Source organism: Sinocyclocheilus grahami, unplaced genomic scaffold (assembly GCF_001515645.1).
Source record: "Sinocyclocheilus grahami isolate Dianchi unplaced genomic scaffold, SAMN03320097.WGS_v1.1 scaffold109.1, whole genome shotgun sequence".
Lineage (NCBI taxonomy): Eukaryota > Metazoa > Chordata > Actinopteri > Cypriniformes > Cyprinidae > Sinocyclocheilus > Sinocyclocheilus grahami.
Window position 1 is genome coordinate 1,336,037 of NW_015505288.1, and position 21,609 is coordinate 1,357,645.

The window sequence follows — 21,609 nt, forward strand, 5'->3', positions numbered from 1 at the left end:
CTAATTATTTAGTATATATAGAATACATTTTGCATTTAAAAAATCATTACAATTCAGAATAAATTCAAGCTTTTGATGAATCATTATCACTCTCACACAGTCTGATTTCACTTTAAATATATGTGCATTACACATGGTTAGTGACTGAGACCCTGTATGAGAAAAGAAAAACTGCATCTGGAAACAATGGTATTTACTCAAAGCAAAATCAGAAGAGAACAACATTGCTAAATATTTCCCTCACAAAAGAGCAGTGATTTCACAGACAAGAAAGATGCAAAAATGCAGATACAAACAGCATCTTAAAGCTCTAGGTAATTTCCCACTCCAAACTTAACCTGTGCAATACTTTTGCATAGTTCACAGTTTTTGTTTTTTGTGACTGACATACACAAAGCTGAACATTTCAAGCCTGGAAATAATAATAATCCAACAACATATTGTACTGTCATATACATTTTTAGGTGACCTAACATGACTTTTCTACATTAGTATCTTGACGTACAAATTTGCACAATCATAGTTCAGTGGTCAAACCTTGAAAATCTATCCCAAAAAAAAGTTACAAATATGATTTTTGTGTTTTGTCACTGTCTATATACTACACTAATATGTTACTGTATAGTGATGCGCAACTGGAGCCAGAGTGGACAGAGAGAAAATACCGCTAAATAAACCAAAAAATAAAAAGCCCATGCTTTGTTCCCCACCCTAGAGCCGATGGCTATCTATCCCTGTGATTGGTTTTAGGGACTTTAAAAGAATCTGCTTCAAGAAGAGTGACTATGTTAACCGAAAGGAAAGATGTTGAAGGGGTCATACAGTCTGTCACATCACGACAGGGGTCTTTCTTTAGTCTCGATTATCTCCTCAATTCTTGCCAAGACGCCCTCTATCAGATCAAATGTGAAGACGGCTGACTGCAGAACCTGCAGAAGTGGCATGCAAACATTGTTAACTGTGTCCACTGTATAACAGCACTAACGTGGATTAATACACAAAATAATATACCTGAATCTGCATTTCTGGTGTCATGTTGGGCAGCTTCTCATTGTCAACAGTTACTGTGCAGACTGATGCTTTAGAGTCTGTTGAACAAAAAAAGGGTCAACAGCCTGACTACAGAAAATGTATGTGACAGACTACATTCACACAGCATAAATGTTAAATACATTCTCTGGTTACTTTCAGAGAGCTCAATGTTATGAACGAGAGTGTATTGCACCTTTTGAACTGATCTTCTTATTTTCTTTCGCGCTCTTCAGTTCCGCCTCATAATGTGCTTTGGACATGTTCAGACCGGTCCTCAGTGGCTTCAGATAGTTGTCCTCAATTTTATAAAGCTCTGTCCAGATTCCGGTCTAAACAGATAGGAAAACATAAAAAAAATATGATGTGCAAAAAAAATCATTAAAAATATTAATAAAAACTATAACAGTATCTCTACTATACTAAAATAACACTGGTCAGCAATTTTTACCCAATAATAGTACCATAAATATGATCTTGGATTCATATCCTTTTCTTCTTAATATTAATCTGTGTAGTTGTTTTATTTTAAATTATTTTAAAATAGACTGAAAGTGTGCTAATGCCCCCTAGTGGCTCCCAGGACTTTGGTTGAACTACTGATGTACTGCATAGTCATTAAAGGATGGAATGAGCTTACCTCATTCTCCCATTCTTTATCTCGGATGAGCATGTATCTCAGGAGGTTCAGTGATTCCATGATCCTATTTGATATTGATAGCAGTTTTATCAAGACAAATGGACTGTCATTGACCCAACCGCAGTTGCAGAAAGACTCAGGTTTGTTTAAAGGTTTGTCTCACCTGTCTAAGTTCTGCAGCAGGTCTGTTTCTGGTCCATGTGGAAGGCACAGCACTAGCCGCAGCAGTGGCAGCAGATGTTTACCCAGGAACCAATCATTACCATTACATGGCTAAAAAAAAATGCAAGATCAAAACAATCAATGGGGGTAATGTTGATGACATGATATCATGACTTATCTTACCTTGAGTGAAAAGTCAATCTGATTCTTGATGTTCTTGATTATATATCCCTCCACCCCTGCATGGTGACTTGTTTTCAACATGCCCCTGAAAATGGAAGAATATCATTTACTGAATCTTTTACTAATGGCCAGATTTACTAACAGCCTGTGCCAGCGCAAACTCTTATTTGTCGTTAAAAACTACCATTAGGATTTACTACCTACATGAGAAATTTTAGAGAAATTATTCCTTTTAATCCATTATTTACAAGAATGAATGTGCCAGGATAAGCCTTTATACAAAATGGAAATAAAAGTGAGATTTTCTAACATTTACAGACAAACATACACCTGCAAAATTACAGAGTGAGGAAAACAAATCAAACACATGGCAGGCCACAATAAACTTTATGCAACTGTTTGAATCACTTAATATAAACATTCTCATATTTACGGTAACTTGGGTTGGGCAATTTCCCCAAAACAGCTCAATCTGTGTCCTATTTCATATGCTTCATTTCAAAATTGCATTATTCACAACTGTAAAGTGGCTGACGTGTTTTCACTTCACAGAGCGCAGACATGAGTTATCAATCATCAGATTTGTTGTTCATTATTTTAAATAGCAATTCTTATAAATTGTATTAATTAGCTGTCCTACTCTGCAAGTTATACATTCACATTGTGAAGCATAAATTCAAAATGATGAAAAATACAGTTACAATTGGCTTTTTAACATATCATAGGCAGTCTCTGTATGTTTTTATGATCTAAGCACCCAACACTGAAGTTGAGCACAGTAATTTAAATTTTTTCGTGTATGTTTTTATTAACCATGTTTATTACCAATGTTTTGTGTCGGACCAAATAATGAGAAGTGTTCATGTTTAAATGTTAGAATAAAGGCTTACTTGAAAAACTTGTATTTGGCCTCTGTGTTGAATTTGTCAATGCTCAGCTGAAACACTTTCAGGCCTTTAGTTCTCTGTGGTGATGTGGGCAAAGACAAATCAAAATCAACAATGATAACAAACCCCATTCTACTACAAGTTACCTCCACAAAAAAGGTCTCGCTTACCAAAGTCTGGTCTGGACACAGCGTCATAACTTTAACCAAATTCTAGAGAGAAAACAGAATATCTTAGAACACCTAAAAGACGCACAAAACTATTGTTAAAATGCCATAAGTTTTAACATTTTACCTGTGGAACACTGAAAAATGTCTTCAGCTCCAAAAGATCTACTGGTAGACTGTTATCTTCCACTCTGATAAGACTTTTTTCATACAATTCCTATGATGACAGAATTAAAGGAATATTACTACCACACATAAATTATTGCTATCAATCTCTGTATAAAACGTAAATACGACGTGGTATGGTTTGTTGTTGTAAAGAACACTCATACCAGTCCTTTCTGCAGACGGGATTCTTCAGTTCTATGAATGCAGATAAAATTTGTTTGTCAGATGACTCTCATTTTAATATCAGATTTATTGTAATAACTCCACAATTACCTGCTTAACAGCAGCTCAATATATTCCATGTTGCATTGCAGAACAAAAATCGGACTGAAAAAACATGTAAACAAAATGTCAGCAAAAACATTTGCTGTGTTCATTCTTAATACAAATGTAAATCAACATGGTGAACAGCTTCACTCTTCACCTGAGAACAGCTGGAAAGATGTCCACAGCTATATGATCCACAAAAAGCAGGTGGGACAAGCAGGCCAATGACTCCTTCGGGTATCTTACCTCCTCTTCAAGAAAACCTGGGACCTCCCTTCTCTTCAGTACATTACGACTTAACAAATCAGGAAGTGACTCCCCAATACTTGACAAAATGATCTGTAGACATAATGCAGATAAATTAGGAAAATGTACATCAAGGCAGTAATATTGAAATACATTGGCAGATGCCTCTAAATTTCATTTTGTTACTTGATGCAATTTTATTAGTGCAACTTACACTATTGCTCAAAAGTTTGGTTTCGGTATGATTTTTAAATGATTTTGAAAGAAGTGTTTTAGAATGAAGAATTTATGTGGCAGAAATACAATATTATGAAATATTGTGAAATATTATGACAATTTAAAATAACTTCTTCTATTTAAATTTTTTTTAATTGTAATTTATTCCTGTGATGGCAAAGCTGAAGACTCCAGTCTTCAGTGTCACATGATCCTTCAGAAATCAATCAATATGCTAATTTACAGCTGAAAAAAAAAAATCTTATTATTATCAATGTTGAAAACAGTTGTGCTGCTTAACAGTTTTGTGGAAACATTTTTTCAGGATACTTTGATGCATTAAAAGTGAACAGTATATTTATAAAGTCTTTTTTTAAACAATTTAATGTATCCTTGCTGAATAAATCCCAAACATTTTAGCAGTAGTGTAAGTGCAATAAATAATGCAATAAAGGAATGTAATAGTTAAGAACATGCATGCAGTATTATACCAGTATCTCTGTAGCAAAGTCTCTCAGAGGGGATTTCAGAAGTGTGTCTGGATCTTTCAACTCCACCTCCAGTAGAGGCTTACTTAAACTCTTCATACAGCTGGATAAAAAATATGATTAAGAAATAAATGGCCAATATTATAATTGTATCCTATATTGCATAATAAAATTTTTTTAAAAATCAATCTACATAATTCTAAACAACAAATTGGGCACCTACAACTTGAGTAGTTCCACTCTGAGCTCATTGTCCTTGGATATTCTGTTGTTATCCTTGACAACCTCCTTGATCTCCTCAACAAAGGGATTGACAAATTGTAGAAGATCAGTGCAGCAGTGACACAGACCAAAAACATCATCCTCCTCCTGCTCTTTGGTGACAGGCACCGGCAATCTGGCCACCTGGCTAAGAAGTGTGGAGAGAGCCATGCCCACAGACGAGGCCTTCTTCATGCCCAGCCGCAGCAGCACTGAGAAGGTCAGGAGACAATGGGGGGGAAAGAGGAGTCATTTAGTTTAGGATCCTTTCAATAAGTATTCAAACATCAACATTAAAAAAATAAAAATAAAAATAAAATAATTATATATATATATATATATAAAAGTAACATGGAAGAGTTAGTATGGATGGACAGGATGGTCGACTAGTTGGACAAACAAATGAGTAGTCAGTTAGTGAAATCTAGAGAGTTTATCTACACTACCTCTAATGTTTGGGGTCAGTAAGGGTTTTTCTAAATGATGGGACTAAATTACATTTTCAAACATATTAAAATAGAAAACATTTATTTTAAATTGTGATAATAATATCTCACAATACTTAACTACTAATTTTTCTGTTTTAACTCTATAATTGTATAATCTTTTTTTACTTAATCAAAATAAATGCAGCCTTTTTGAGCATAAGACACTTCTTTCAAAAATATAAAAAATACAACCCCACAATTTTTAGCAGTAGTGTAGATTAAAAATGTTAAAAGGATCAAATCTAAATCTCTAATATCAAGAATATTAGATATCAAAATTAAATCTCAGAGATGGTTTTAGTAGCTGAAATGTTTAGGCTTTCAGCAGCACACCAAAATTATTTTTCCTTAAAACACCAACAATAGAAACATCAACACAAAACATTTGTTTAAAAAAAAAAGCAATGTATTAACTTTCAGTGTTAAAGATTCAGTGACAAAGAGATGATAAACCTGTTTGTAAAGGCTTGAGGAGAAGAGTAACTGTCTCAGCGATGGAGCCAGTATCAGCCTCTTCCACCTGCTCCAATAAACCCACCAGCAGCTCTTTAGGATTGCAAACCTGTTTCACAAAACATCACTGAATAAATTAAAGCAGTATGGAAACTGCATGCTGGTCATAACCAAATATCTCATGATCACAGTTTAAAAACAAATCACAAATAACCTCCAGCAGATGTGACAGGATGGCATGGCAGTGTGGAAGGTTTCCGTCTTCCTTCTTCAAGAGGATCTGTACTAGTGGCCCCAGCAGATTCCAGCCCATGCATCTCACTATGCTCTTGAATGAAACAAGGATAAATCTTCCTGAATTTGGCCTCTTCATACATGAGTCACAAAGCACACTGTTCAACTCACCTTGTTCTTCTCATCAACTAGGATGCTGAGAACCTGAGCACTGTTGCCTTGCTCTATACAGGTTCTTCCTGCAGTGAAGAATAAATCATAGTCTTCCGGTGAGAAGCCTTCATCCTTGATTGCTTGCTAAAGAAAAATACATAGGTGACTGTGCGTAGCTGACACATTGTAAATGTACAGTAGAACATAGCTACACTTACACATCTCTGGACCACATCACAGAGCAGTTCTAGAGCCATCTTGGTGGCCAAAAACGTCTTCTGTTATCAAGGCTTTCTGTATAAAGAAATTATATAATTGATAACAACAGAATAATGAGGTGCGAAGACAAGAGTGCACTGACGTTATGATCAATCATGATATCTTTATAAAGAGCAGCTCACTGTCACACACTGTCCAGCTATCATTAACAAACACAGCAGACACACATATTAGAGAAAATATCCATATAATAAAAAAGATTCATAAATACACCTCAGTCTTCCTCACAGAGTCTGTACTGATGTAAAATCAGTTATTGCAGTCATTAGCAAGATAGCTAAAATCTCTATACGACTGGCGTGTTCAAAATAAGCTCTACAATAAGATTATGCTTTCGCGTAGCTTTGTATAGGCATGGCTGCTGATTTATTTTGTTAATGAGATATACGTCTACTTAACAAGATACAAATTGCAAAAGCGCGCTCACTTACAGCTATACTTTCAATATGTAGCTCCGCATGTTTAGAAACTGCAGCAGAATGAAGCGTGTCGCTGGCTGCTTGCCGTAGTGCTGTGACGTAAGCGGAAGGAGTTTTGTTGTGAGAAAACAAGCATGGAGGCGACAGGAAAGATTCGAGCCTCGAAATCAAAGAAGAAAGGTAGTATATGGAATTTTTCCTCGAAGTTTTTGTTTTTATATTTTATATATAAACCGAATATTTGTCCTGAATTTTAGGGGCCAAAGGAACCCAGGTGATTTCAGCAGCGGATGAGGCGAGAAAGTATGTTTGTTTACTTTAGTTGGACTGTTTTTGAGTAACACTTTATATGATAAGTTGATATCGTTATTAAAGTGATACAGGTTACATGGAGTGTAATGTTTGCAGGAGGGAAGCTATTAAAGTGGCGCTCAGACAGAAGCTAGATTTGGAGCGCAAAGCCCTGCAGGTAGTTGAGCGGCTGCTGGAGGACAGTGTGACAGAGGAGTTCCTCATCGACTGTGTAAGTCACATAACGTACTGTAATTGGCCTCTATACAGTTCAGCTGGAGATTGAAATGGTTGTTTGTTGTGCTTCAAAGAGAATGTACTGTTATCTATAGGCATGGCACATCACTCCTGCCAACTACAAAGACACAGTGGAAGAAAGGTGCATTGCTAAACTGTGTGGATATCCTACGTGTCCGAATAAACTAACTAACGTAAGAACCTTTTAGGGATTACACAGTAAACATCACTTCTTTGCCTCGTTTTTAATTTGCATTATCAGTTATGTTTCTGACTGTCTCATAAGAGTTTATTACATTTCAGATACCCACTCAACAGTTTAAAATATCCACCAAAACTAACAGAGTCTATGATATTACAGAGCGCAAGGTATGATTTTATTCCTTGCTTTGTTTTCATTTCTATTTTAATAACTAATAATAGTAGATTAAGCAGACAAGTTCATCATTTTCTTTTGTTTGTTTAATTTTTCAGTGTTTTTGCAGTAATTTCTGCTACAAAGCCTCCAAATGTTTTGAGCTCCAGCTATCAAAAACACCACTTTGGCTTAGAAAGGAGGAGAGGTAGTGTATCTTTCAATCAATTACTTAACTGTGTTACTTAAACTTAATTATAATTAGGTGAACGTGTAATTTATTAATAAAAATATTTATTATTAATCGCATATCTATTTTATATAATAACTAATTGTATTACGTTTCTTCTACTGTTCAAAAGTTTGGATTCTGAAAGTTTTTTTTGTTTTTGAAAGAAGTCTCTTATACTGACCAAGACTGCATTTATTTTGATCAAAAGTACAGTAAAAACAGAAATATTGTATTAATATGCTGATTTGGTACTCAAGAATAATTTGTTATTATTATGTACAACCTGAATAACCTTTGTTTGAAATATAAACCTTTTATAACATTACACATGTCTTTATTATTAATTTAATATGTCCTTACAGAATAAATGTATTAATTTCTTTAAAATAAAAATAAAAAGAGTAACTTAGACACCACATTTTTGAGCAGTAGTGGATTCAGCAATAAGATTTTTAGCATTTTTGTCATATTTTTTATTTCATGAAACAATGTTTAGCGTTTTATTTCTAAAATTACATTCTTTTTTATAAAAGGCCTCCTGAAGTTAAGCTGATGAACGAAGGAGAGGGGTATGTACAAGCTGTTTTGTTTGTCTTCGAGAAATCTCATGGTTTAGTAGAAGATCTTTTGCAGTGACATAACATTCTAAAGAAATTAGTAGATTATATTTGTATGAACTGACTCACAATGTATTTTCATCTGTCTACAGAGGCAGCTCTGGACAGGAAATAAAGTTGGTAGACAGTCCTGTGACAGAAGCTGACATTGAGAATCCTGTCCCAGACGTTCCTGAATCTCACAAGGACTCCCCTCCCTTCAACCAGAGCGACAACAGTGACATTGAACAAGACTTTGTCTCCAGTGTGGTGTCCAGACAGCATAAACACGCGAGGGTACACTGGGGAAAACTGCCAAAGAGGGACGGAGTGAGTGAGGACAGGTTGAGTGCTGAAAATAAGAGATATGCACATCCTGAACCAACACAAACACTCGATGGAGAAAATAATGATGAAAGTGGATCTTCAAAAACTCCTCAACCACAGACGGACCCAACTGCCTATCTGTCTATACCAAATAAAACCACATCTGCTGGATCTGATGTTGAAGGAACTCTGGAGCTTTTGAATCAGTGTAGTCTGAAGGACACTGCAACCCAACAGGAAACTAACCTTCCTTCACAGTCTGAGATTGGAAACTCCAACGCTTCCACTAGTGGTCTGAACATCACTCAGGTGAGCATGAGTAAGAGAGGAGCTGCAGGCCTCAAAGGCTTGTTGAAGGACCATAACAAAGCTAAAACAACTCCTACAACCATCAGTTTGTGCCTGCTAGAGCATCTAGGACAAACTTTTATGGAGTGGAGAACTGAGGAAACCATGAAGTTTCTTTATGGGCCTGATTATGCCTCTGGAACAGAGGTTTCTGCACAGGAAGTGGAGGAACTGGATGAAGATGACCTGGATGAGGCTGAGGTGGAAGTGAGCTTGAGACAGAACAGTGGAAGTTCTTCCAGACCCAGTGCTTCAGTTCCTGATTTTGAAACACTGCAGAAGGAGGCAGAGTTGCTGGAGCTGAGAGTGAGAGAGTTTTATAAAGGAACGTATGTTCTACCTGAAGAGGTCAAGACAGATGCCATCAAAAATACTCAAGACACACAGGTGGGAACTGAATGATTTGCCTGTCTCACCTTAAAGTTGCACTTAAAGACTTACACTTGTATTGATAATATTATTTTTTTTCTAAAAAACGAACTTGAGATATTTTTTGCGGTGATTTTTACCAAATGGTTTCACAGTGGTTTTTTTAGTGGATGTGTGAATTGTTGTTTTAGTATTATTTATATACTATTATAATATTTTACATTTTATTTCAGTTAACATTTACTTTGTTTTAATGGTTTTAGTTTTAATAACCCTACTATGAACCTGAGCTGCTAATGTTTTGACAGCCACAAATATGTTTCGAACTTTATGACTTTAATGACTTAATTTTTTAAAGAAAATGTGACTTGACTTACATTTTTAAATTTTCTTTTTGGTTGGGAAAGTGTAGCTTTAACATACAAGTATGTGCATATTGAAGTCTGAACCTGCAGTTACTTGGACTGTCCTGTGTTGTGGGTGCTCAATTTAAGCTTGTTAGACTGAGGTTCCTAACAATAACTGGCAGCATCTCTCATTGATTTCTGCATGTTACATTCTTGATTGACACTTTTTTTTTTTCATGGTCCTGCAGGACAGTGGGAAGGACCCTCCTCTGCCCTTGGTTGATTCTCATGCACAGCATCTGATTCAGAAACGCATTGCTGTGGAGAAGCTCAGCCAGAGGTCAGTGTTCAGCAATGGTTGGATCAGTGTTTGTCATTTCAGACACAATTAACAATGTTTTGCTCGCACTATAATAATGTTATCTTATGCATTTGACATGCTTGAAATCTGTATAAAGGGTGCCCTGTGTTACTGTTCTAAGATGTGCTGGAAAGAAAATCAAAGTACCTAGTACTCATAGTCTTCTTGCAAATCGTAACCTCCTTAGAACCAACTATATTTCAAGTATCTTTGTACTATGTAGTTACATTTAAATTAATATTTGATACAATGCACTTATTGTGTACACACATTCTTACATTGTACCTATATTTAAAAATACATCCCAGTAGTTACATATGTAATTAATCTGTAATTACACTGTTGATCCTACCTCTACCTTGACCCACACTAAGCTAAACCTAACCATACCACCAAACCTGTCCCTAACATTAACCATATCCCACTTCAATAGCAGCAGAAGGGTTAAGTGTGTTTTTTAATTATTTGTTTTTATTTTATTTATTTTTTTATGTACATATCAGTTAATAAACATCTCATTTAAAAGTCCCCTCTTTGTGTCTTTTCAAAGCTTGAGAGATGCTGTGGGACCCCTGCGTCTAACGATGAGTGATGTAATAAATGACATAAATAATTTGGTCAGGACATTCAGGTAAGTCACATTGCACACTGGACGAAGAGTTAAGAATTTTAGACAAGGTAATACATGTACACTACTGTTCAAAAGTATTAATTACTTTCATAATTTTATTGTGTAAGGATACCTAAAAATAATCAAAAGTGTCAGTAAAGACATTTATAATGCTTCAAAAGATTTCTATTTCAAATAAATGCTGACATTTTTATTCATCAAAGAATCCAAAAAAAAAATGATTTCCAAAAAGTTATAAGCAGCACAACTATTTTCAACATCAATGAATTTAAGAAATGTTTTAACACCGAATCAGCATATTAGAATGATTTCTGAAGTATCATGTGACATTGAATGCTGCTGAAAATTCAGAATTGTCATCAATGAAGTAATTACATTTTTAAAAGCATTCAAATAAAAAAAAAAACAGTTATTTTAGCTTCTAATATTTCAGTTTTTACTGTATTTTTGATCAAATAATTGCTTCTTTCTGAAGCATTAATAAAATCTTACCAACCCTAAACCTTTCAATAATAGTGGATGACAGGGTAAAATCAGTGTTTATGTCTGCCTATCAGACACTCGTTTGACCTTTTTGGCCTAAACCATGAAGTTTTGAGTTTCACGGCCTATAAATTATGATTTGCCATAGAAGTGCTGTCAACAGGAAGTAGTGTGTCACACTATGAAGTGATTTACCATGCCTCTGAAGGGGCACTTCACCTTTGGGTTGAACCTGCTTCCAGGAATTCTGTCTCTCCTGTTGAGAGCTACTAAATCCAAACTTCAAAAACATTACACCAAATAAAGCAGTTTGACTTTAATATTGCACTCATTTCCCCGTATCATATGCATGTACAAGTCTTTATGACTGACATCAATGCACATTAAAATTTAAGTGCATTTTTGTTAATGGTGCTATGAATTGTCATTTGTTTTAGGTTTACAAACACTAATATCATTCACAAAAGGCCAGAATGGACTTTCATTGCTGTGGTTCTTCTGTCAGTGTAAGTATCAAATTAATATTCAATACATTGAAACTGGATTCAAGCATTTTCTGAAGTTTCTAGGTTGTTGATAGATGGTATATTGTCCCTCAGAACTAAATGGGTGTCCAGATTACTTCCAACCAGAGTCGAGTCACAACAAATGTATCTTTTAGATGTCGAACAGATCTTTAGATTGCTTAAGCTAATTATCTACTACTGCATGGCTTTTGTCCATTTTCTCATGCATGGGAAAGTGCCACATGTGTTGGTATTAGCCATGAGAGGCTAGCCGGGCTGGCCCAACTAAGCTAACATGTGCTTGTATAAAGACTCAGAATATTACAACTGCAGATAATGCTGTGGGTTTATCTGAGGATGACTGTTGTTTGGGGCTTTATGGCACCTCGGTGGCCTGCTGTGCTCTGACAGTGAAAGTATGTGGTAGACAGATCAACAGCTGGAGGGCCTGGCTTTAACAAGAGTATGTGGGAACAGCACTGAGGAAATCAGGGAGCATTGTTTTCTCTTCAGGAACACACTATGCAAAGCTATAAGACACAAGTGATTTATGTCTGTGCGAGTGCGTGTATGATTTGTGTGCATTTCTTTGTGCTCCAAGTTAATATTTGTCTACTTGATAAAGATTTGTACTTATTTTGAGGATTGATTGTGGAGGTTTTTTTTTTACAGTGAGAGATCTATCTATCTATCTATCTCTTCACTCTCTCTCTCTTTCTCCTCTCTTTCTCTCTTTCTCCTCTCTCTCTCTCTCTCTCTCTCTATATGTATGTATGTATGTATACACACACATATAGAGAGAGATTTTCTGGCTCTATTAATTAAAAAAATCAGTCATGTAGCGCTACCTACATGCAGAAAAAAATAAAACTCTTTGAAAAAAAATATCATAAAAAGCACCCCTGTAGACCCTCATGACTATGTGTCAAGGTCAGCAAGTCTCTAAAATATCATAATTTGATCTTTTTATGGCGAGGCAAGTTTAGCCCAGGTTGTAAAATGTAATAAGCTGTGACTCCCCAAATATAATGATTAATGATATTTGTTAATAAAAACTTTTAAAACTATATTTAAAATTGAAGAAAGTGTATATATATATATATAGATATATTTATTTAAATCAAATTATTAAGGTGTGTACACTCACATGTGTATATATGGTAGGAAAATGTTAATGATAATTAAATTTTTGCACATTTCAAACTAGATTCTTCCTTTGATTTACTGGTAACACTCTTATTTGTCATTGACTCGAGACCGTTTCAGAATGTCATCTTGCAGTTCTGTTTAAGGAAATTACATTGTTTTAAAGTGCGTATAATGTGTGTGTGGTAGAAAAGGCTACACAATCATGTTTGTATAGTGCCAGGTGGCGTGTATGACTTCCCTCAGGTTTATGAATGCTTGACAGAGCCACTAACTCTGAGGAGAGTTCCGTGCTGCTCCCTGGCTGTGTCAACAGAAGCCCATATCTTATCACGGCCTGATTGCTGTGGATCCGTGATGCTGCAGTAACAGCATGGGAAACATTCCACCTGAAGAGCCAACACACAACCCCAATTAAACCACTCCTCATTTAAAGATCTGCCTAAAGACATGGCTCTGATTTATTATTGACTGGCTGGAGAATTTCACCAGTTCATCAAAGAAAAGCTTTGTTTGGTTATTAGATCCCATGAGAACAAATGTGCATCAGCAGGGTAAAAATTGTGATGTTCTGAGAACCCCCAAAAGTATGTGTTATAACTTTGTTTGGCAACTTTAAATTAGGGATCACTATTCATTATTAACTAGTTGCTTATTAGCATGCATATTGCTAGCATATTGACTGTTTATTAGTACTTTTAGAGCACATATTAATGCCTCATTCTGCATGACCTTCTTCTAGATCCCTTATCCCTACATCATATCTAAACATAACTACTACAACGACTACCTTTCTTGCTATAAATAATTATCTTGGAAAATAGTGAATAGTGTTACTAAATCTAAAGTGTTAGTTTTGAAAGGACATGTTTGGAATGATGTGCTTGAAAATACCTTTAATAACATTATATATTGGAAATAACTGTTCACTGATCTCAGTGTATTTCTAACTGTTTTTGGCTGCTCATCTACATTTAGTTTCAGAGACCATTTGAGGCTTTCAATCTGTTTATCAGCAATGGGCCTGTTATTTTCCCTTCATGAATAATTTGGAGGCACACCTCTCTGTGCCTTATGTCAGGTGTGCCACTGGCCTTTGGGCTTTTGTTGAGAGCAGTTCAATAATAGATAAAGCACCAGAAACTGTAGAACAGGTTGAATCCGAGCTGCTGCAATAACCCTTTTTTCTCTTCGAGAAAGAACTATGGATGGATGACTTCTTAAAGTAGCATAAATGCAGGTGTTTGTGTTTAACTTTACATTGAATCATTATTTTCAATACCTAAACAGATCATTTAATTAACAGGTGTGTACTTAATAGTATTGAAGTTAAATATTATGTCTGTGACCATTTCAAAGTGCTCTCTATTCTCTCTAACCTTTGTTTTGAATCATATCAGTTTACATGCCTGTGGTGCTAAAGCGGTTTTATTTGTTCAGATTAACAGAAGTGTCACCATTGCTAAGAGAGTCATTGGCAAGTCCATCTTCATTGGAGTACATCTCCTCTCTCATGAGCGAGCTGAAACTGGAGGACAAAGATCTACACAATCTCGTGCTGCTCTTCAAACCCTGTGTTACTCCACAAACATAATTTACCACACACATTTAGTTTATATTAAAAGCCTACCTGAAACAATGATTCTGTGCATCATTTCCTTTTTAAATACTCAATATTTTATTTAAGTAATTAATGATATCTAGTAGTTTGTAACTATCCATTGTTTATATGCTTGGGAGGAAAAACCTTATTTACTCTTAAACAGAAGTTTTGAAGGATTCTTCACTCTGAAAAATTCCAGTATGTTAAATGCAAAGTAATGCTCTTGATGACGTCAGGATTTTTTTCCTAAACAAATTTATTAAACCTTAAAATGCAGTACAACACATTGCAGAATATATTCTTAGATTAAAAATATGTGGTTAAAGTGGTGTAGTGGTTAATTTGTACTTTCATATTTTCTTCTACAACACCTCAAATGTTAATTTTCAAGCCACTACTTTGTTTGACTGGTGCATTGCTTAAAAGTCTGCTAAATTACTAAATGTAAATGTAAGTTGCTGTAAGGATTGGAACCATCACAAGAATATGTGTTTACAGACTTGATAAAATTTTTGTCCTACATATTGATCTTATGATGGAGCATTTCATTTTAATCAATTTAAATGTTTAATACATATTTTGAAGTAAAAATATAAGAACTGATATTTTTTTTTTTTTTTTAATGCTTGGCAAAGATAAAATATCACAGCTTGTTACAAAAAAACGGGAATTGTCATGAGCATCTGAAATCTCTTACTGCTAAATTGCCTTAATCCATAAAACCACACAATATTAGACTACCTTCTAATTCTACAAAGTGTCACATGTGCAAACAAACGGTCATAAAAAGAATATTTTTGGTCTTATTATTTTAGTCCATGTTGTGTTTCTTTGTGCCGCCTCAAATCTACTTTGCGCTGAAAGCCTTTGCCACAAAGTTCGCATCCGAAAGGCTTGAATCCTGTATGTTTTCTGCTGTGCGTGATGAGGTTTGAACTCTGACTGAAGGCTTTGCCACACACTTGACACTTGTGGGGCTTTTCACCTGTAAAATATATGAAGAGTATTTGTTCTCTCTTTTTTTTTCTTTAAGTCTCAGCAAAACTTTGACTCACACGGACAAACCCTTTATCACTGCACAAACAGGCTACTTGACAGAAAAATGTATGTGCATTATTTTCATCAAAATATAAATCACCTGTATGAATGAACGTGTGTTTTTTCATATCCGATTTCTGGTGGAATCGTTTGCCGCAGTACTGACAGGGATACGGTCTGGTGTCAGAGTGGATGAGGAGGTGCGTGGACAAAGTGGACGACCTCTTGAAGCTTTTGTCGCATATTTTGCAGCTGAAGACCCTTTCCTGCCGGAAAAAATGTCATTAGTAAGATCGTCTATGAGATCGTCTGACAGAATTATTAAAAAATATTGTGATGATGCAAGCTTTGGCCCTACTTGTGAATGTACAGCTTTATGTTGCTCCAGGCTGACGGCGTGGCCGAACGTTTTTCCACAGATTTCGCACGCGAAGGGCCTCGTGCCACTATGTGACCGCCGCACATGAACTTCTAGCCCATGAGGGGTATCTTATGGTGGAGCATTTCATTTTAATCAATTTAAATGTTTAATACATATTTTGAAGTAAAAATATAAGAACTGATATTTTTTATTTTTTTTTAATGCTTGGCAAAGATAAAATATCACAGCTTGTTACAAAAAAACGGGAATTGTCATGAGCATCTGAAATCTCTTACTGCTAAATTGCCTTAATCCATAAAACCACACAATATTAGACTACCTTCTAATTCTACAAAGTGTCACATGTGCAAACAAACGGTCATAAAAAGAATATTTTTGGTCTTATTATTTTAGTCCATGTTGTGTTTCTTTGTGCCGCCTCAAATCTACTTTGCGCTGAAAGCCTTTGCCACAAAGTTCGCATCCGAAAGGCTTGAATCCTGTATGTTTTCTGCTGTGCGTGATGAGGTTTGAACTCTGACTGAAGGCTTTGCCACACACTTGACACTTGTGGGGCTTTTCACCTGTAAAATATATGAAGAGTATTTGTTCTCTCTTTTTTTTTCTTTAAGTCTCAGCAAAACTTTGACTCACACGGACAAACCCTTTATCACTGCACAAACAGGCTACTTGACAGAAAAATGTATGTGCATTATTTTCATCAAAATATAAATCACCTGTATGAATGAACGTGTGTTTTTTCATATCCGATTTCTGGTGGAATCGTTTGCCGCAGTACTGACAGGGATACGGTCTGGTGTCAGAGTGGATGAGGAGGTGCGTGGACAAAGTGGACGACCTCTTGAAGCTTTTGTCGCATATTTTGCAGCTGAAGACCCTTTCCTGCCGGAAAAAATGTCATTAGTAAGATCGTCTATGAGATCGTCTGACAGAATTATTAAAAAATATTGTGATGATGCAAGCTTTGGCCCTACTTGTGAATGTACAGCTTTATGTTGCTCCAGGCTGACGGCGTGGCCGAACGTTTTTCCACAGATTTCGCACGCGAAGGGCCTCGTGCCACTATGTGACCGCCGCACATGAACTTCTAGCCCATGAGGGGTCGAAAACACCTGTTTAAGAACAAAAGCATGCTTAGAACGGTTTAGTGCAGGTGTTTAGAAGAAGAAACATAATTCTCTGATTTTAAACAGTCGTTTGATAGCGGCAGATAGGCTATGGCATATAGCAGGGATCCTCAAATCTGGCCCACGAGATCCACTTTCCTGGAGAGTTTAGTTCTAACCCTAATCAAACACACCTGAGCATGCTAATCAATGTCTTCAGGATCATTAGAAAATCACAGGTTAGTAAGTTTGATTAGGGTTGGAGCTAAACTCTGCAGCGCATTGGCCCTCCAGGGCAAGATTTGAGGAACCCTGGCATATAGGCTACTGCAGCGTGCGCTTAATAAACAGAACCTTGTTGTGGACGATATAACCCAAGTTGTTCTTGGTGTGAACGGGCTTAAATAGGCTACTATACTTAAATACTGTAAATTAGTTTTATAGACAAATAGCCTACTAATTATGAATTTCTTAAAATCAAAGTTTTGTTTATTTGAACTATTACTTTCTATTCTTTTAATAGATCATTTGGAGTGAATAGTTAAGGACAAGCTGCTGATAGAAATAGCCTATAGCCTAGAAATATATTTTTAGAAGTCACTAAATAATAGAAATGTTGATACCTTAGTGCATTTTACACATTTGTACGACCCATTTAGCTGAAGACGCGTGCACATAATATCAGACTCTGAGTCAATTTCTGCTACTTTTGTTGACATCTTGATGTCGGCATAAAAGCCTCTTTTGTCCAACAAATTAGTGGTCAGAGAGCCATAGTCCTGGTAAAATCGCCCGGATTGTGTTGGTTCAATTAGTAGATGGGCACTTCTGTCCATGTCTGAATCCACAGAAACACGGTTGCAGGATTGAATGAGGTGTCTAAGTTCGGATGTTGAATGGGCCCAAACATACGGACGGAAAGTCATGTCGAAGGGCTGAGAGTCATCTGGAGAAGACACCGGGCATTTATCCAGATCTAGAGTGAAATGTTTTAAAAGGAAAGTGTAATGAGTATTGTGCACAAGCGTTTTCATAACTGTAAAATTTATACACTCCCAAAAAAAAATTACAAAGCTGTCAAAAGTGTCGGTACCCTAAGATAAAAGGTAGGCAAGCTAGGTTACGCCTTATTTAACCCTAAATGGTAAGCTAGCCTGCATTTTAGTAAAGGTGCGTAGGTTATTGGTAGGCTACTAAAGTAGCCTACACATTAAGTAGCCAGCATAATAGGCTATCTAACGTGTACATGTTTGTTTTGAAAGGTATAGGCTACCGCCACAGTGACAGTTTTGTAACTTTTTTGAGAGAGAGAGAGAGAGAGAATGACAACATGTCAACCTGGAGAGGTTCCTGATGACAGAGGTCTCCAGAAGTCCTCATAGTCGGATGAGCGGTCACACACACTGCCCTCGCAGCTCAGCGGGGACTGCTGAGAGGAATGATCCGCTGTGCACACCATGCTGGCCTTAGGGGAATGATTACCCACCTCCACCGGGCTCTCGGGGATCTGCCCTATTTGACTTTCTAAACCCAATCAAATTCACAATGCATTAGCCACCTTTATTTTAATAAACGTTTTTCAATGCCTGATTACTACCCACATGAAAAAATACTATAGTAATTTATAGTAAATACTATCGTGTTTTTGAACCATACTATAGTAAAGTACTTGAATTAATCTGTTGTGGTAATTCTATAGTTGCTGTGGTAATATAACAAATATAGTAATACAAACAAATTACTGTACCCAATACTGTACTAAGTTTTCTACAACGATAGGGAATATTTTACTACAATACACTACAGTTTACTGTAGTAAAAACTAAAGTATTCCACAGTATTTATTACAGTTTATCAGTTCACTATAGTTAATACTACAGTATGCTGTAGCATTCATTAACAAAGTGTTCTAAATACTATAATATATACAGTATAATACACTTTACTATAGTATGGTTCAAAAACACTTTAGTATTTACTATAAATTACTAATTTTATTTTATTTAAATTTTTAATCAAATTGGCTATTTTAATTTGGACCTAGAGTTCGTACCTTGGCATGTGAGAAGTTTCTCAATTGGGATGCAGTTGTCGTCCAGGTAACGGGGTTGGTGATAACTGTGCGCTCGTTTGCTCTTCACCAAAAATGACCTCGGCATGTTTACTCTCCGTTATCAGGTTCAGGGTCACCAATCACTCACGGCTCTCCAATCCTGCCTAAAAATGGAGCAAAATGGATTTAGATCGAGAGCACCGGTGTGAAAAAATGTGCACCTGTGCACCTGATCTTCACAGAACTCAATAGGATTGGTCTGTCAAATCTCTACCATGCAGCCTTTTGCAATCAAAACCTCCCAAACAAAGCAAAAACGATTTGAAGTCGAGGCACTCCACGGCACACTTTGTTATAGGCTCTTGGCAACTTGATCTCAAAGCCTTGTTTAGTAAACTGATCCTCTGTCAGCGTGATATAGCCTACCAACCTCACGTCACTTCCACGGCCTGCAATGGAGCCCAGGCTATTATTGCCAATAACTAATTGGTTTTGTTTTAGTCGTTAATCACCTAATGTCGAGACTTAAGGAACATCAAATGCAAGTACAAACAGTTTCAAAAAGCATTTAACACTGTATATTAATTTCCCTAATAATAAGGCCGTGTTATTAAATTAAGACGATCATTTAAGCCTATTTGAAAAGGTTAGAATTATGAATAGCACCTTTATTTTTGTCTCACGCACAATGGTATGTTGTTCAGGTTATGGGCTAATATCATAGTTAATAGAAAACTTAAGAAGTAGACTAGCTAAAGAAAATATTTAATTGGTTGTTCTCTGTACATTTATATAGCCTAGCTATGTGTCACGGCATTATAGGCTACCTCTACTGATCGCGTAATTCTGTTGGAAAACGGCGAATTTGTTTTATAAAACGTGACTGTTCATTTAGGACAATTGTTCAGCATCCATGAACATGAGCTATATTTTCATGCATACATGTTACATTCAAAATTAAATAATTGGCTTTTGTATTGTACTAAAGCCAAAATAAATTATTATCATAGCTGTTATCTTGAAAATATTTAAGTTGTAGTTCATAATGTATATCTTTTCTGTTGACTCTCTGTTTAAACCTGAGAAGAAACATTTTTAATTAAGTAGCCTATGCTATTTGTATAGCACTTTTTACAAAAATACTGCTCCAAAACTGTTTTATACCTTGAAAGCAATAAACAGCGACGACAAGAATATGATGCAATAGCCTATGTACAACTTATCTTTAGGCTCCCTTATATGCATGAAAAAGGAAGGAACGATAACTATAAATAATCAAATAAAAATAAAATAAAATATTAGAAATAACAAGTGTATGCTTCACAAAAGCACATGCTTTTTATTTCTTATGCTAAGTTAAAATTGGTCCTATCGATAGAATCAAACAGTGATTCATCTCATTATTTCAGATTAGTCTATAGAAAGCAATATCAAATCATTATATTGTTAAATTTTTATAAAATGTTACCTTTCCCATTTTGTTTAATTTCCATTTTCTGTTTCATTTGACATTTTTTCTTTTAATCTGACTTTTTCCCCAGACCCCCTATCACCCCCTTGCGTCCCATGGGGGTCCCTGGACCCCTGTTTGAAAACTCCTGCATTAGGCAATGTAATGTTCTGTCTGCAGCTGAATCAAAATTTAGCAACATTGAAAGACCAACGCGGAGGTTGTATAAACTGGCTTTAGTGATGTTGAACTAAGGAAAAAACTTTGGCGCACCGGCTGTACACACTCAAAGTGTGTGACTACAAGTAGGCTATCGCTTAACATTTCCCCATAAAGTTAGAATTAGCCTACCTTGCAAAATATGTGCAGAAACGAAGATTTCTTAAAACGTACCTCGGTCAATGCGTCAAGATAACTGAAACTTTATCCAAAAGCGAAATTTTAAAGTTATGACACCTGCCTTCTATTCGAATGAAAATGCAATTAGAAATCGAGGTAAGAGAAGTAAGGCATCCATCAAGATTAAAGTCTGCACGCTGTCGGTCTAAACTGATTGTCCTGAGTCAGGACGGAACTCACCTGTTGCGCTGCGCTGTTGTGCTCCGCTACTGATGACTGCTGCGCTCGACCTGCCTCCGCGCAAACACGCGCCTTAAATACACATTTTAACTTCCTGAACGCGACCGTGTTTGATCGTGTCTCACAAACATTTCACCCCATTTTTGTAAGTGCCTGCAGCGACAACTCCATGCATTTGAATCCCAGTTGAAAAAGAACCTAAATGGTTGTTCTATGAACTGCATGTTATGATGTAGTCTGATTACTGTAGACGCCCATAGTGATCTAAATCACATTAGGATTTTTGGCTTCTTGTCTATGTGGGACGATTTTATATTTGCCCCAGGTGTGGTTTTCTGCAATTATTCTTACAGAAATAACATTTCAGCCAACGCTGGGTGTTATTGTATTTTCAAAAATACATTCAAATGCAATCCATACATACAATGA

The 21,609-nt window shown here is 36.1% G+C and overlaps 3 protein-coding genes across 6 annotated transcripts; 1 reads left to right on the top strand and 2 right to left on the bottom strand.

Annotated features, from left to right (window-relative positions):
- Nucleotides 1–160: 160 nt before the first annotated feature.
- On the bottom strand, nucleotides 161–6,827 carry glmna (glomulin, FKBP associated protein a). 3 transcript variants are annotated; one of them, XM_016277136.1, is made up of 19 exons: nucleotides 6,749–6,820; nucleotides 6,261–6,336; nucleotides 6,061–6,186; nucleotides 5,870–5,983; nucleotides 5,656–5,764; nucleotides 4,677–4,926; nucleotides 4,457–4,556; nucleotides 3,661–3,842; nucleotides 3,510–3,563; nucleotides 3,401–3,431; nucleotides 3,196–3,285; nucleotides 3,072–3,113; nucleotides 2,905–2,978; nucleotides 2,015–2,099; nucleotides 1,833–1,942; nucleotides 1,670–1,733; nucleotides 1,226–1,361; nucleotides 1,012–1,088; nucleotides 161–929 (listed from the first exon to the last, which is right to left on the bottom strand). In XM_016277136.1, exons 2-19 carry the CDS (start codon nucleotides 6,297–6,299, stop codon nucleotides 834–836), a joined length of 1,779 nt encoding a protein of 592 aa, XP_016132622.1. In that variant the 5' UTR covers nucleotides 6,300–6,336; nucleotides 6,749–6,820; the 3' UTR covers nucleotides 161–833. The 3 variants fall into 3 exon arrangements, with proteins under 3 accessions (XP_016132622.1, XP_016132623.1, XP_016132621.1); XM_016277137.1 differs by lacking the exon at nucleotides 6,749–6,820 and adding an exon at nucleotides 6,535–6,688; XM_016277135.1 differs by having other exon boundaries at nucleotides 162–929; nucleotides 6,753–6,827.
- On the top strand, nucleotides 6,803–14,598 carry rpap2 (RNA polymerase II associated protein 2). Of its 2 annotated transcripts, none has more exons than XM_016277133.1 (12): nucleotides 6,803–6,920; nucleotides 6,998–7,043; nucleotides 7,149–7,263; nucleotides 7,364–7,462; nucleotides 7,572–7,637; nucleotides 7,743–7,831; nucleotides 8,389–8,424; nucleotides 8,565–9,513; nucleotides 10,091–10,182; nucleotides 10,754–10,834; nucleotides 11,755–11,823; nucleotides 14,410–14,598. In XM_016277133.1, exons 1-12 carry the CDS (start codon nucleotides 6,875–6,877, stop codon nucleotides 14,561–14,563), a joined length of 1,842 nt encoding a protein of 613 aa, XP_016132619.1. In that variant the 5' UTR covers nucleotides 6,803–6,874; the 3' UTR covers nucleotides 14,564–14,598. The 2 variants fall into 2 exon arrangements, with proteins under 2 accessions (XP_016132619.1, XP_016132618.1); XM_016277132.1 differs by lacking the exon at nucleotides 14,410–14,598 and adding an exon at nucleotides 11,917–12,500.
- Nucleotides 14,599–16,240: 1,642 nt separating this feature from the next.
- Nucleotides 16,241–21,246, bottom strand: gfi1aa (growth factor independent 1A transcription repressor a). The gene is made up of 7 exons (XM_016277175.1): nucleotides 21,181–21,246; nucleotides 19,152–19,315; nucleotides 18,437–18,622; nucleotides 17,722–18,074; nucleotides 16,967–17,104; nucleotides 16,709–16,874; nucleotides 16,241–16,555 (listed from the first exon to the last, which is right to left on the bottom strand). Exons 2-7 carry the CDS (start codon nucleotides 19,255–19,257, stop codon nucleotides 16,377–16,379), a joined length of 1,128 nt encoding a protein of 375 aa, XP_016132661.1. The 5' UTR covers nucleotides 19,258–19,315; nucleotides 21,181–21,246; the 3' UTR covers nucleotides 16,241–16,376.
- Between the last annotated feature and the right edge of the window lie 363 nt (nucleotides 21,247–21,609).

Bases quoted from the DNA above. Each gene is read 5' to 3' on its own strand.
- glmna (XM_016277136.1), bottom strand. From the start codon at position 6,299: ATGGCTCTAGAACTGCTCTGTGATGTGGTCCAGAGATGT. The intron at 4,927-5,655 runs GTTTATCATCTC...TGACCTTCTCAG, and splicing joins CCTCAAGCCTTTACAAACAG to TGCTGCTGCGGCTGGGCATG. The intron at 3,432-3,509 runs GTAATTGTGGAG...CTGCATTCATAG, and splicing joins ATTGAGCTGCTGTTAAGCAG to AACTGAAGAATCCCGTCTGC.
- rpap2 (XM_016277132.1), top strand. From the start codon at position 6,875: ATGGAGGCGACAGGAAAGATTCGAGCCTCGAAATCAAAGAAGAAAG. The intron at 6,921-6,997 runs GTAGTATATGGA...CCTGAATTTTAG, and splicing joins CTCGAAATCAAAGAAGAAAG to GGGCCAAAGGAACCCAGGTG. The intron at 7,638-7,742 runs GTATGATTTTAT...TTAATTTTTCAG, and splicing joins ATGATATTACAGAGCGCAAG to TGTTTTTGCAGTAATTTCTG.
- gfi1aa (XM_016277175.1), bottom strand. From the start codon at position 19,257: ATGCCGAGGTCATTTTTGGTGAAGAGCAAACGAGCGCACAGTTATCAC. The intron at 18,075-18,436 runs GTTGACATGTTG...ATTTCACTCTAG, and splicing joins GTCATCAGGAACCTCTCCAG to ATCTGGATAAATGCCCGGTG. The intron at 17,105-17,721 runs GTATCAACATTT...GTTCTTAAACAG, and splicing joins AATGTGTAAAATGCACTAAG to GTGTTTTCGACCCCTCATGG.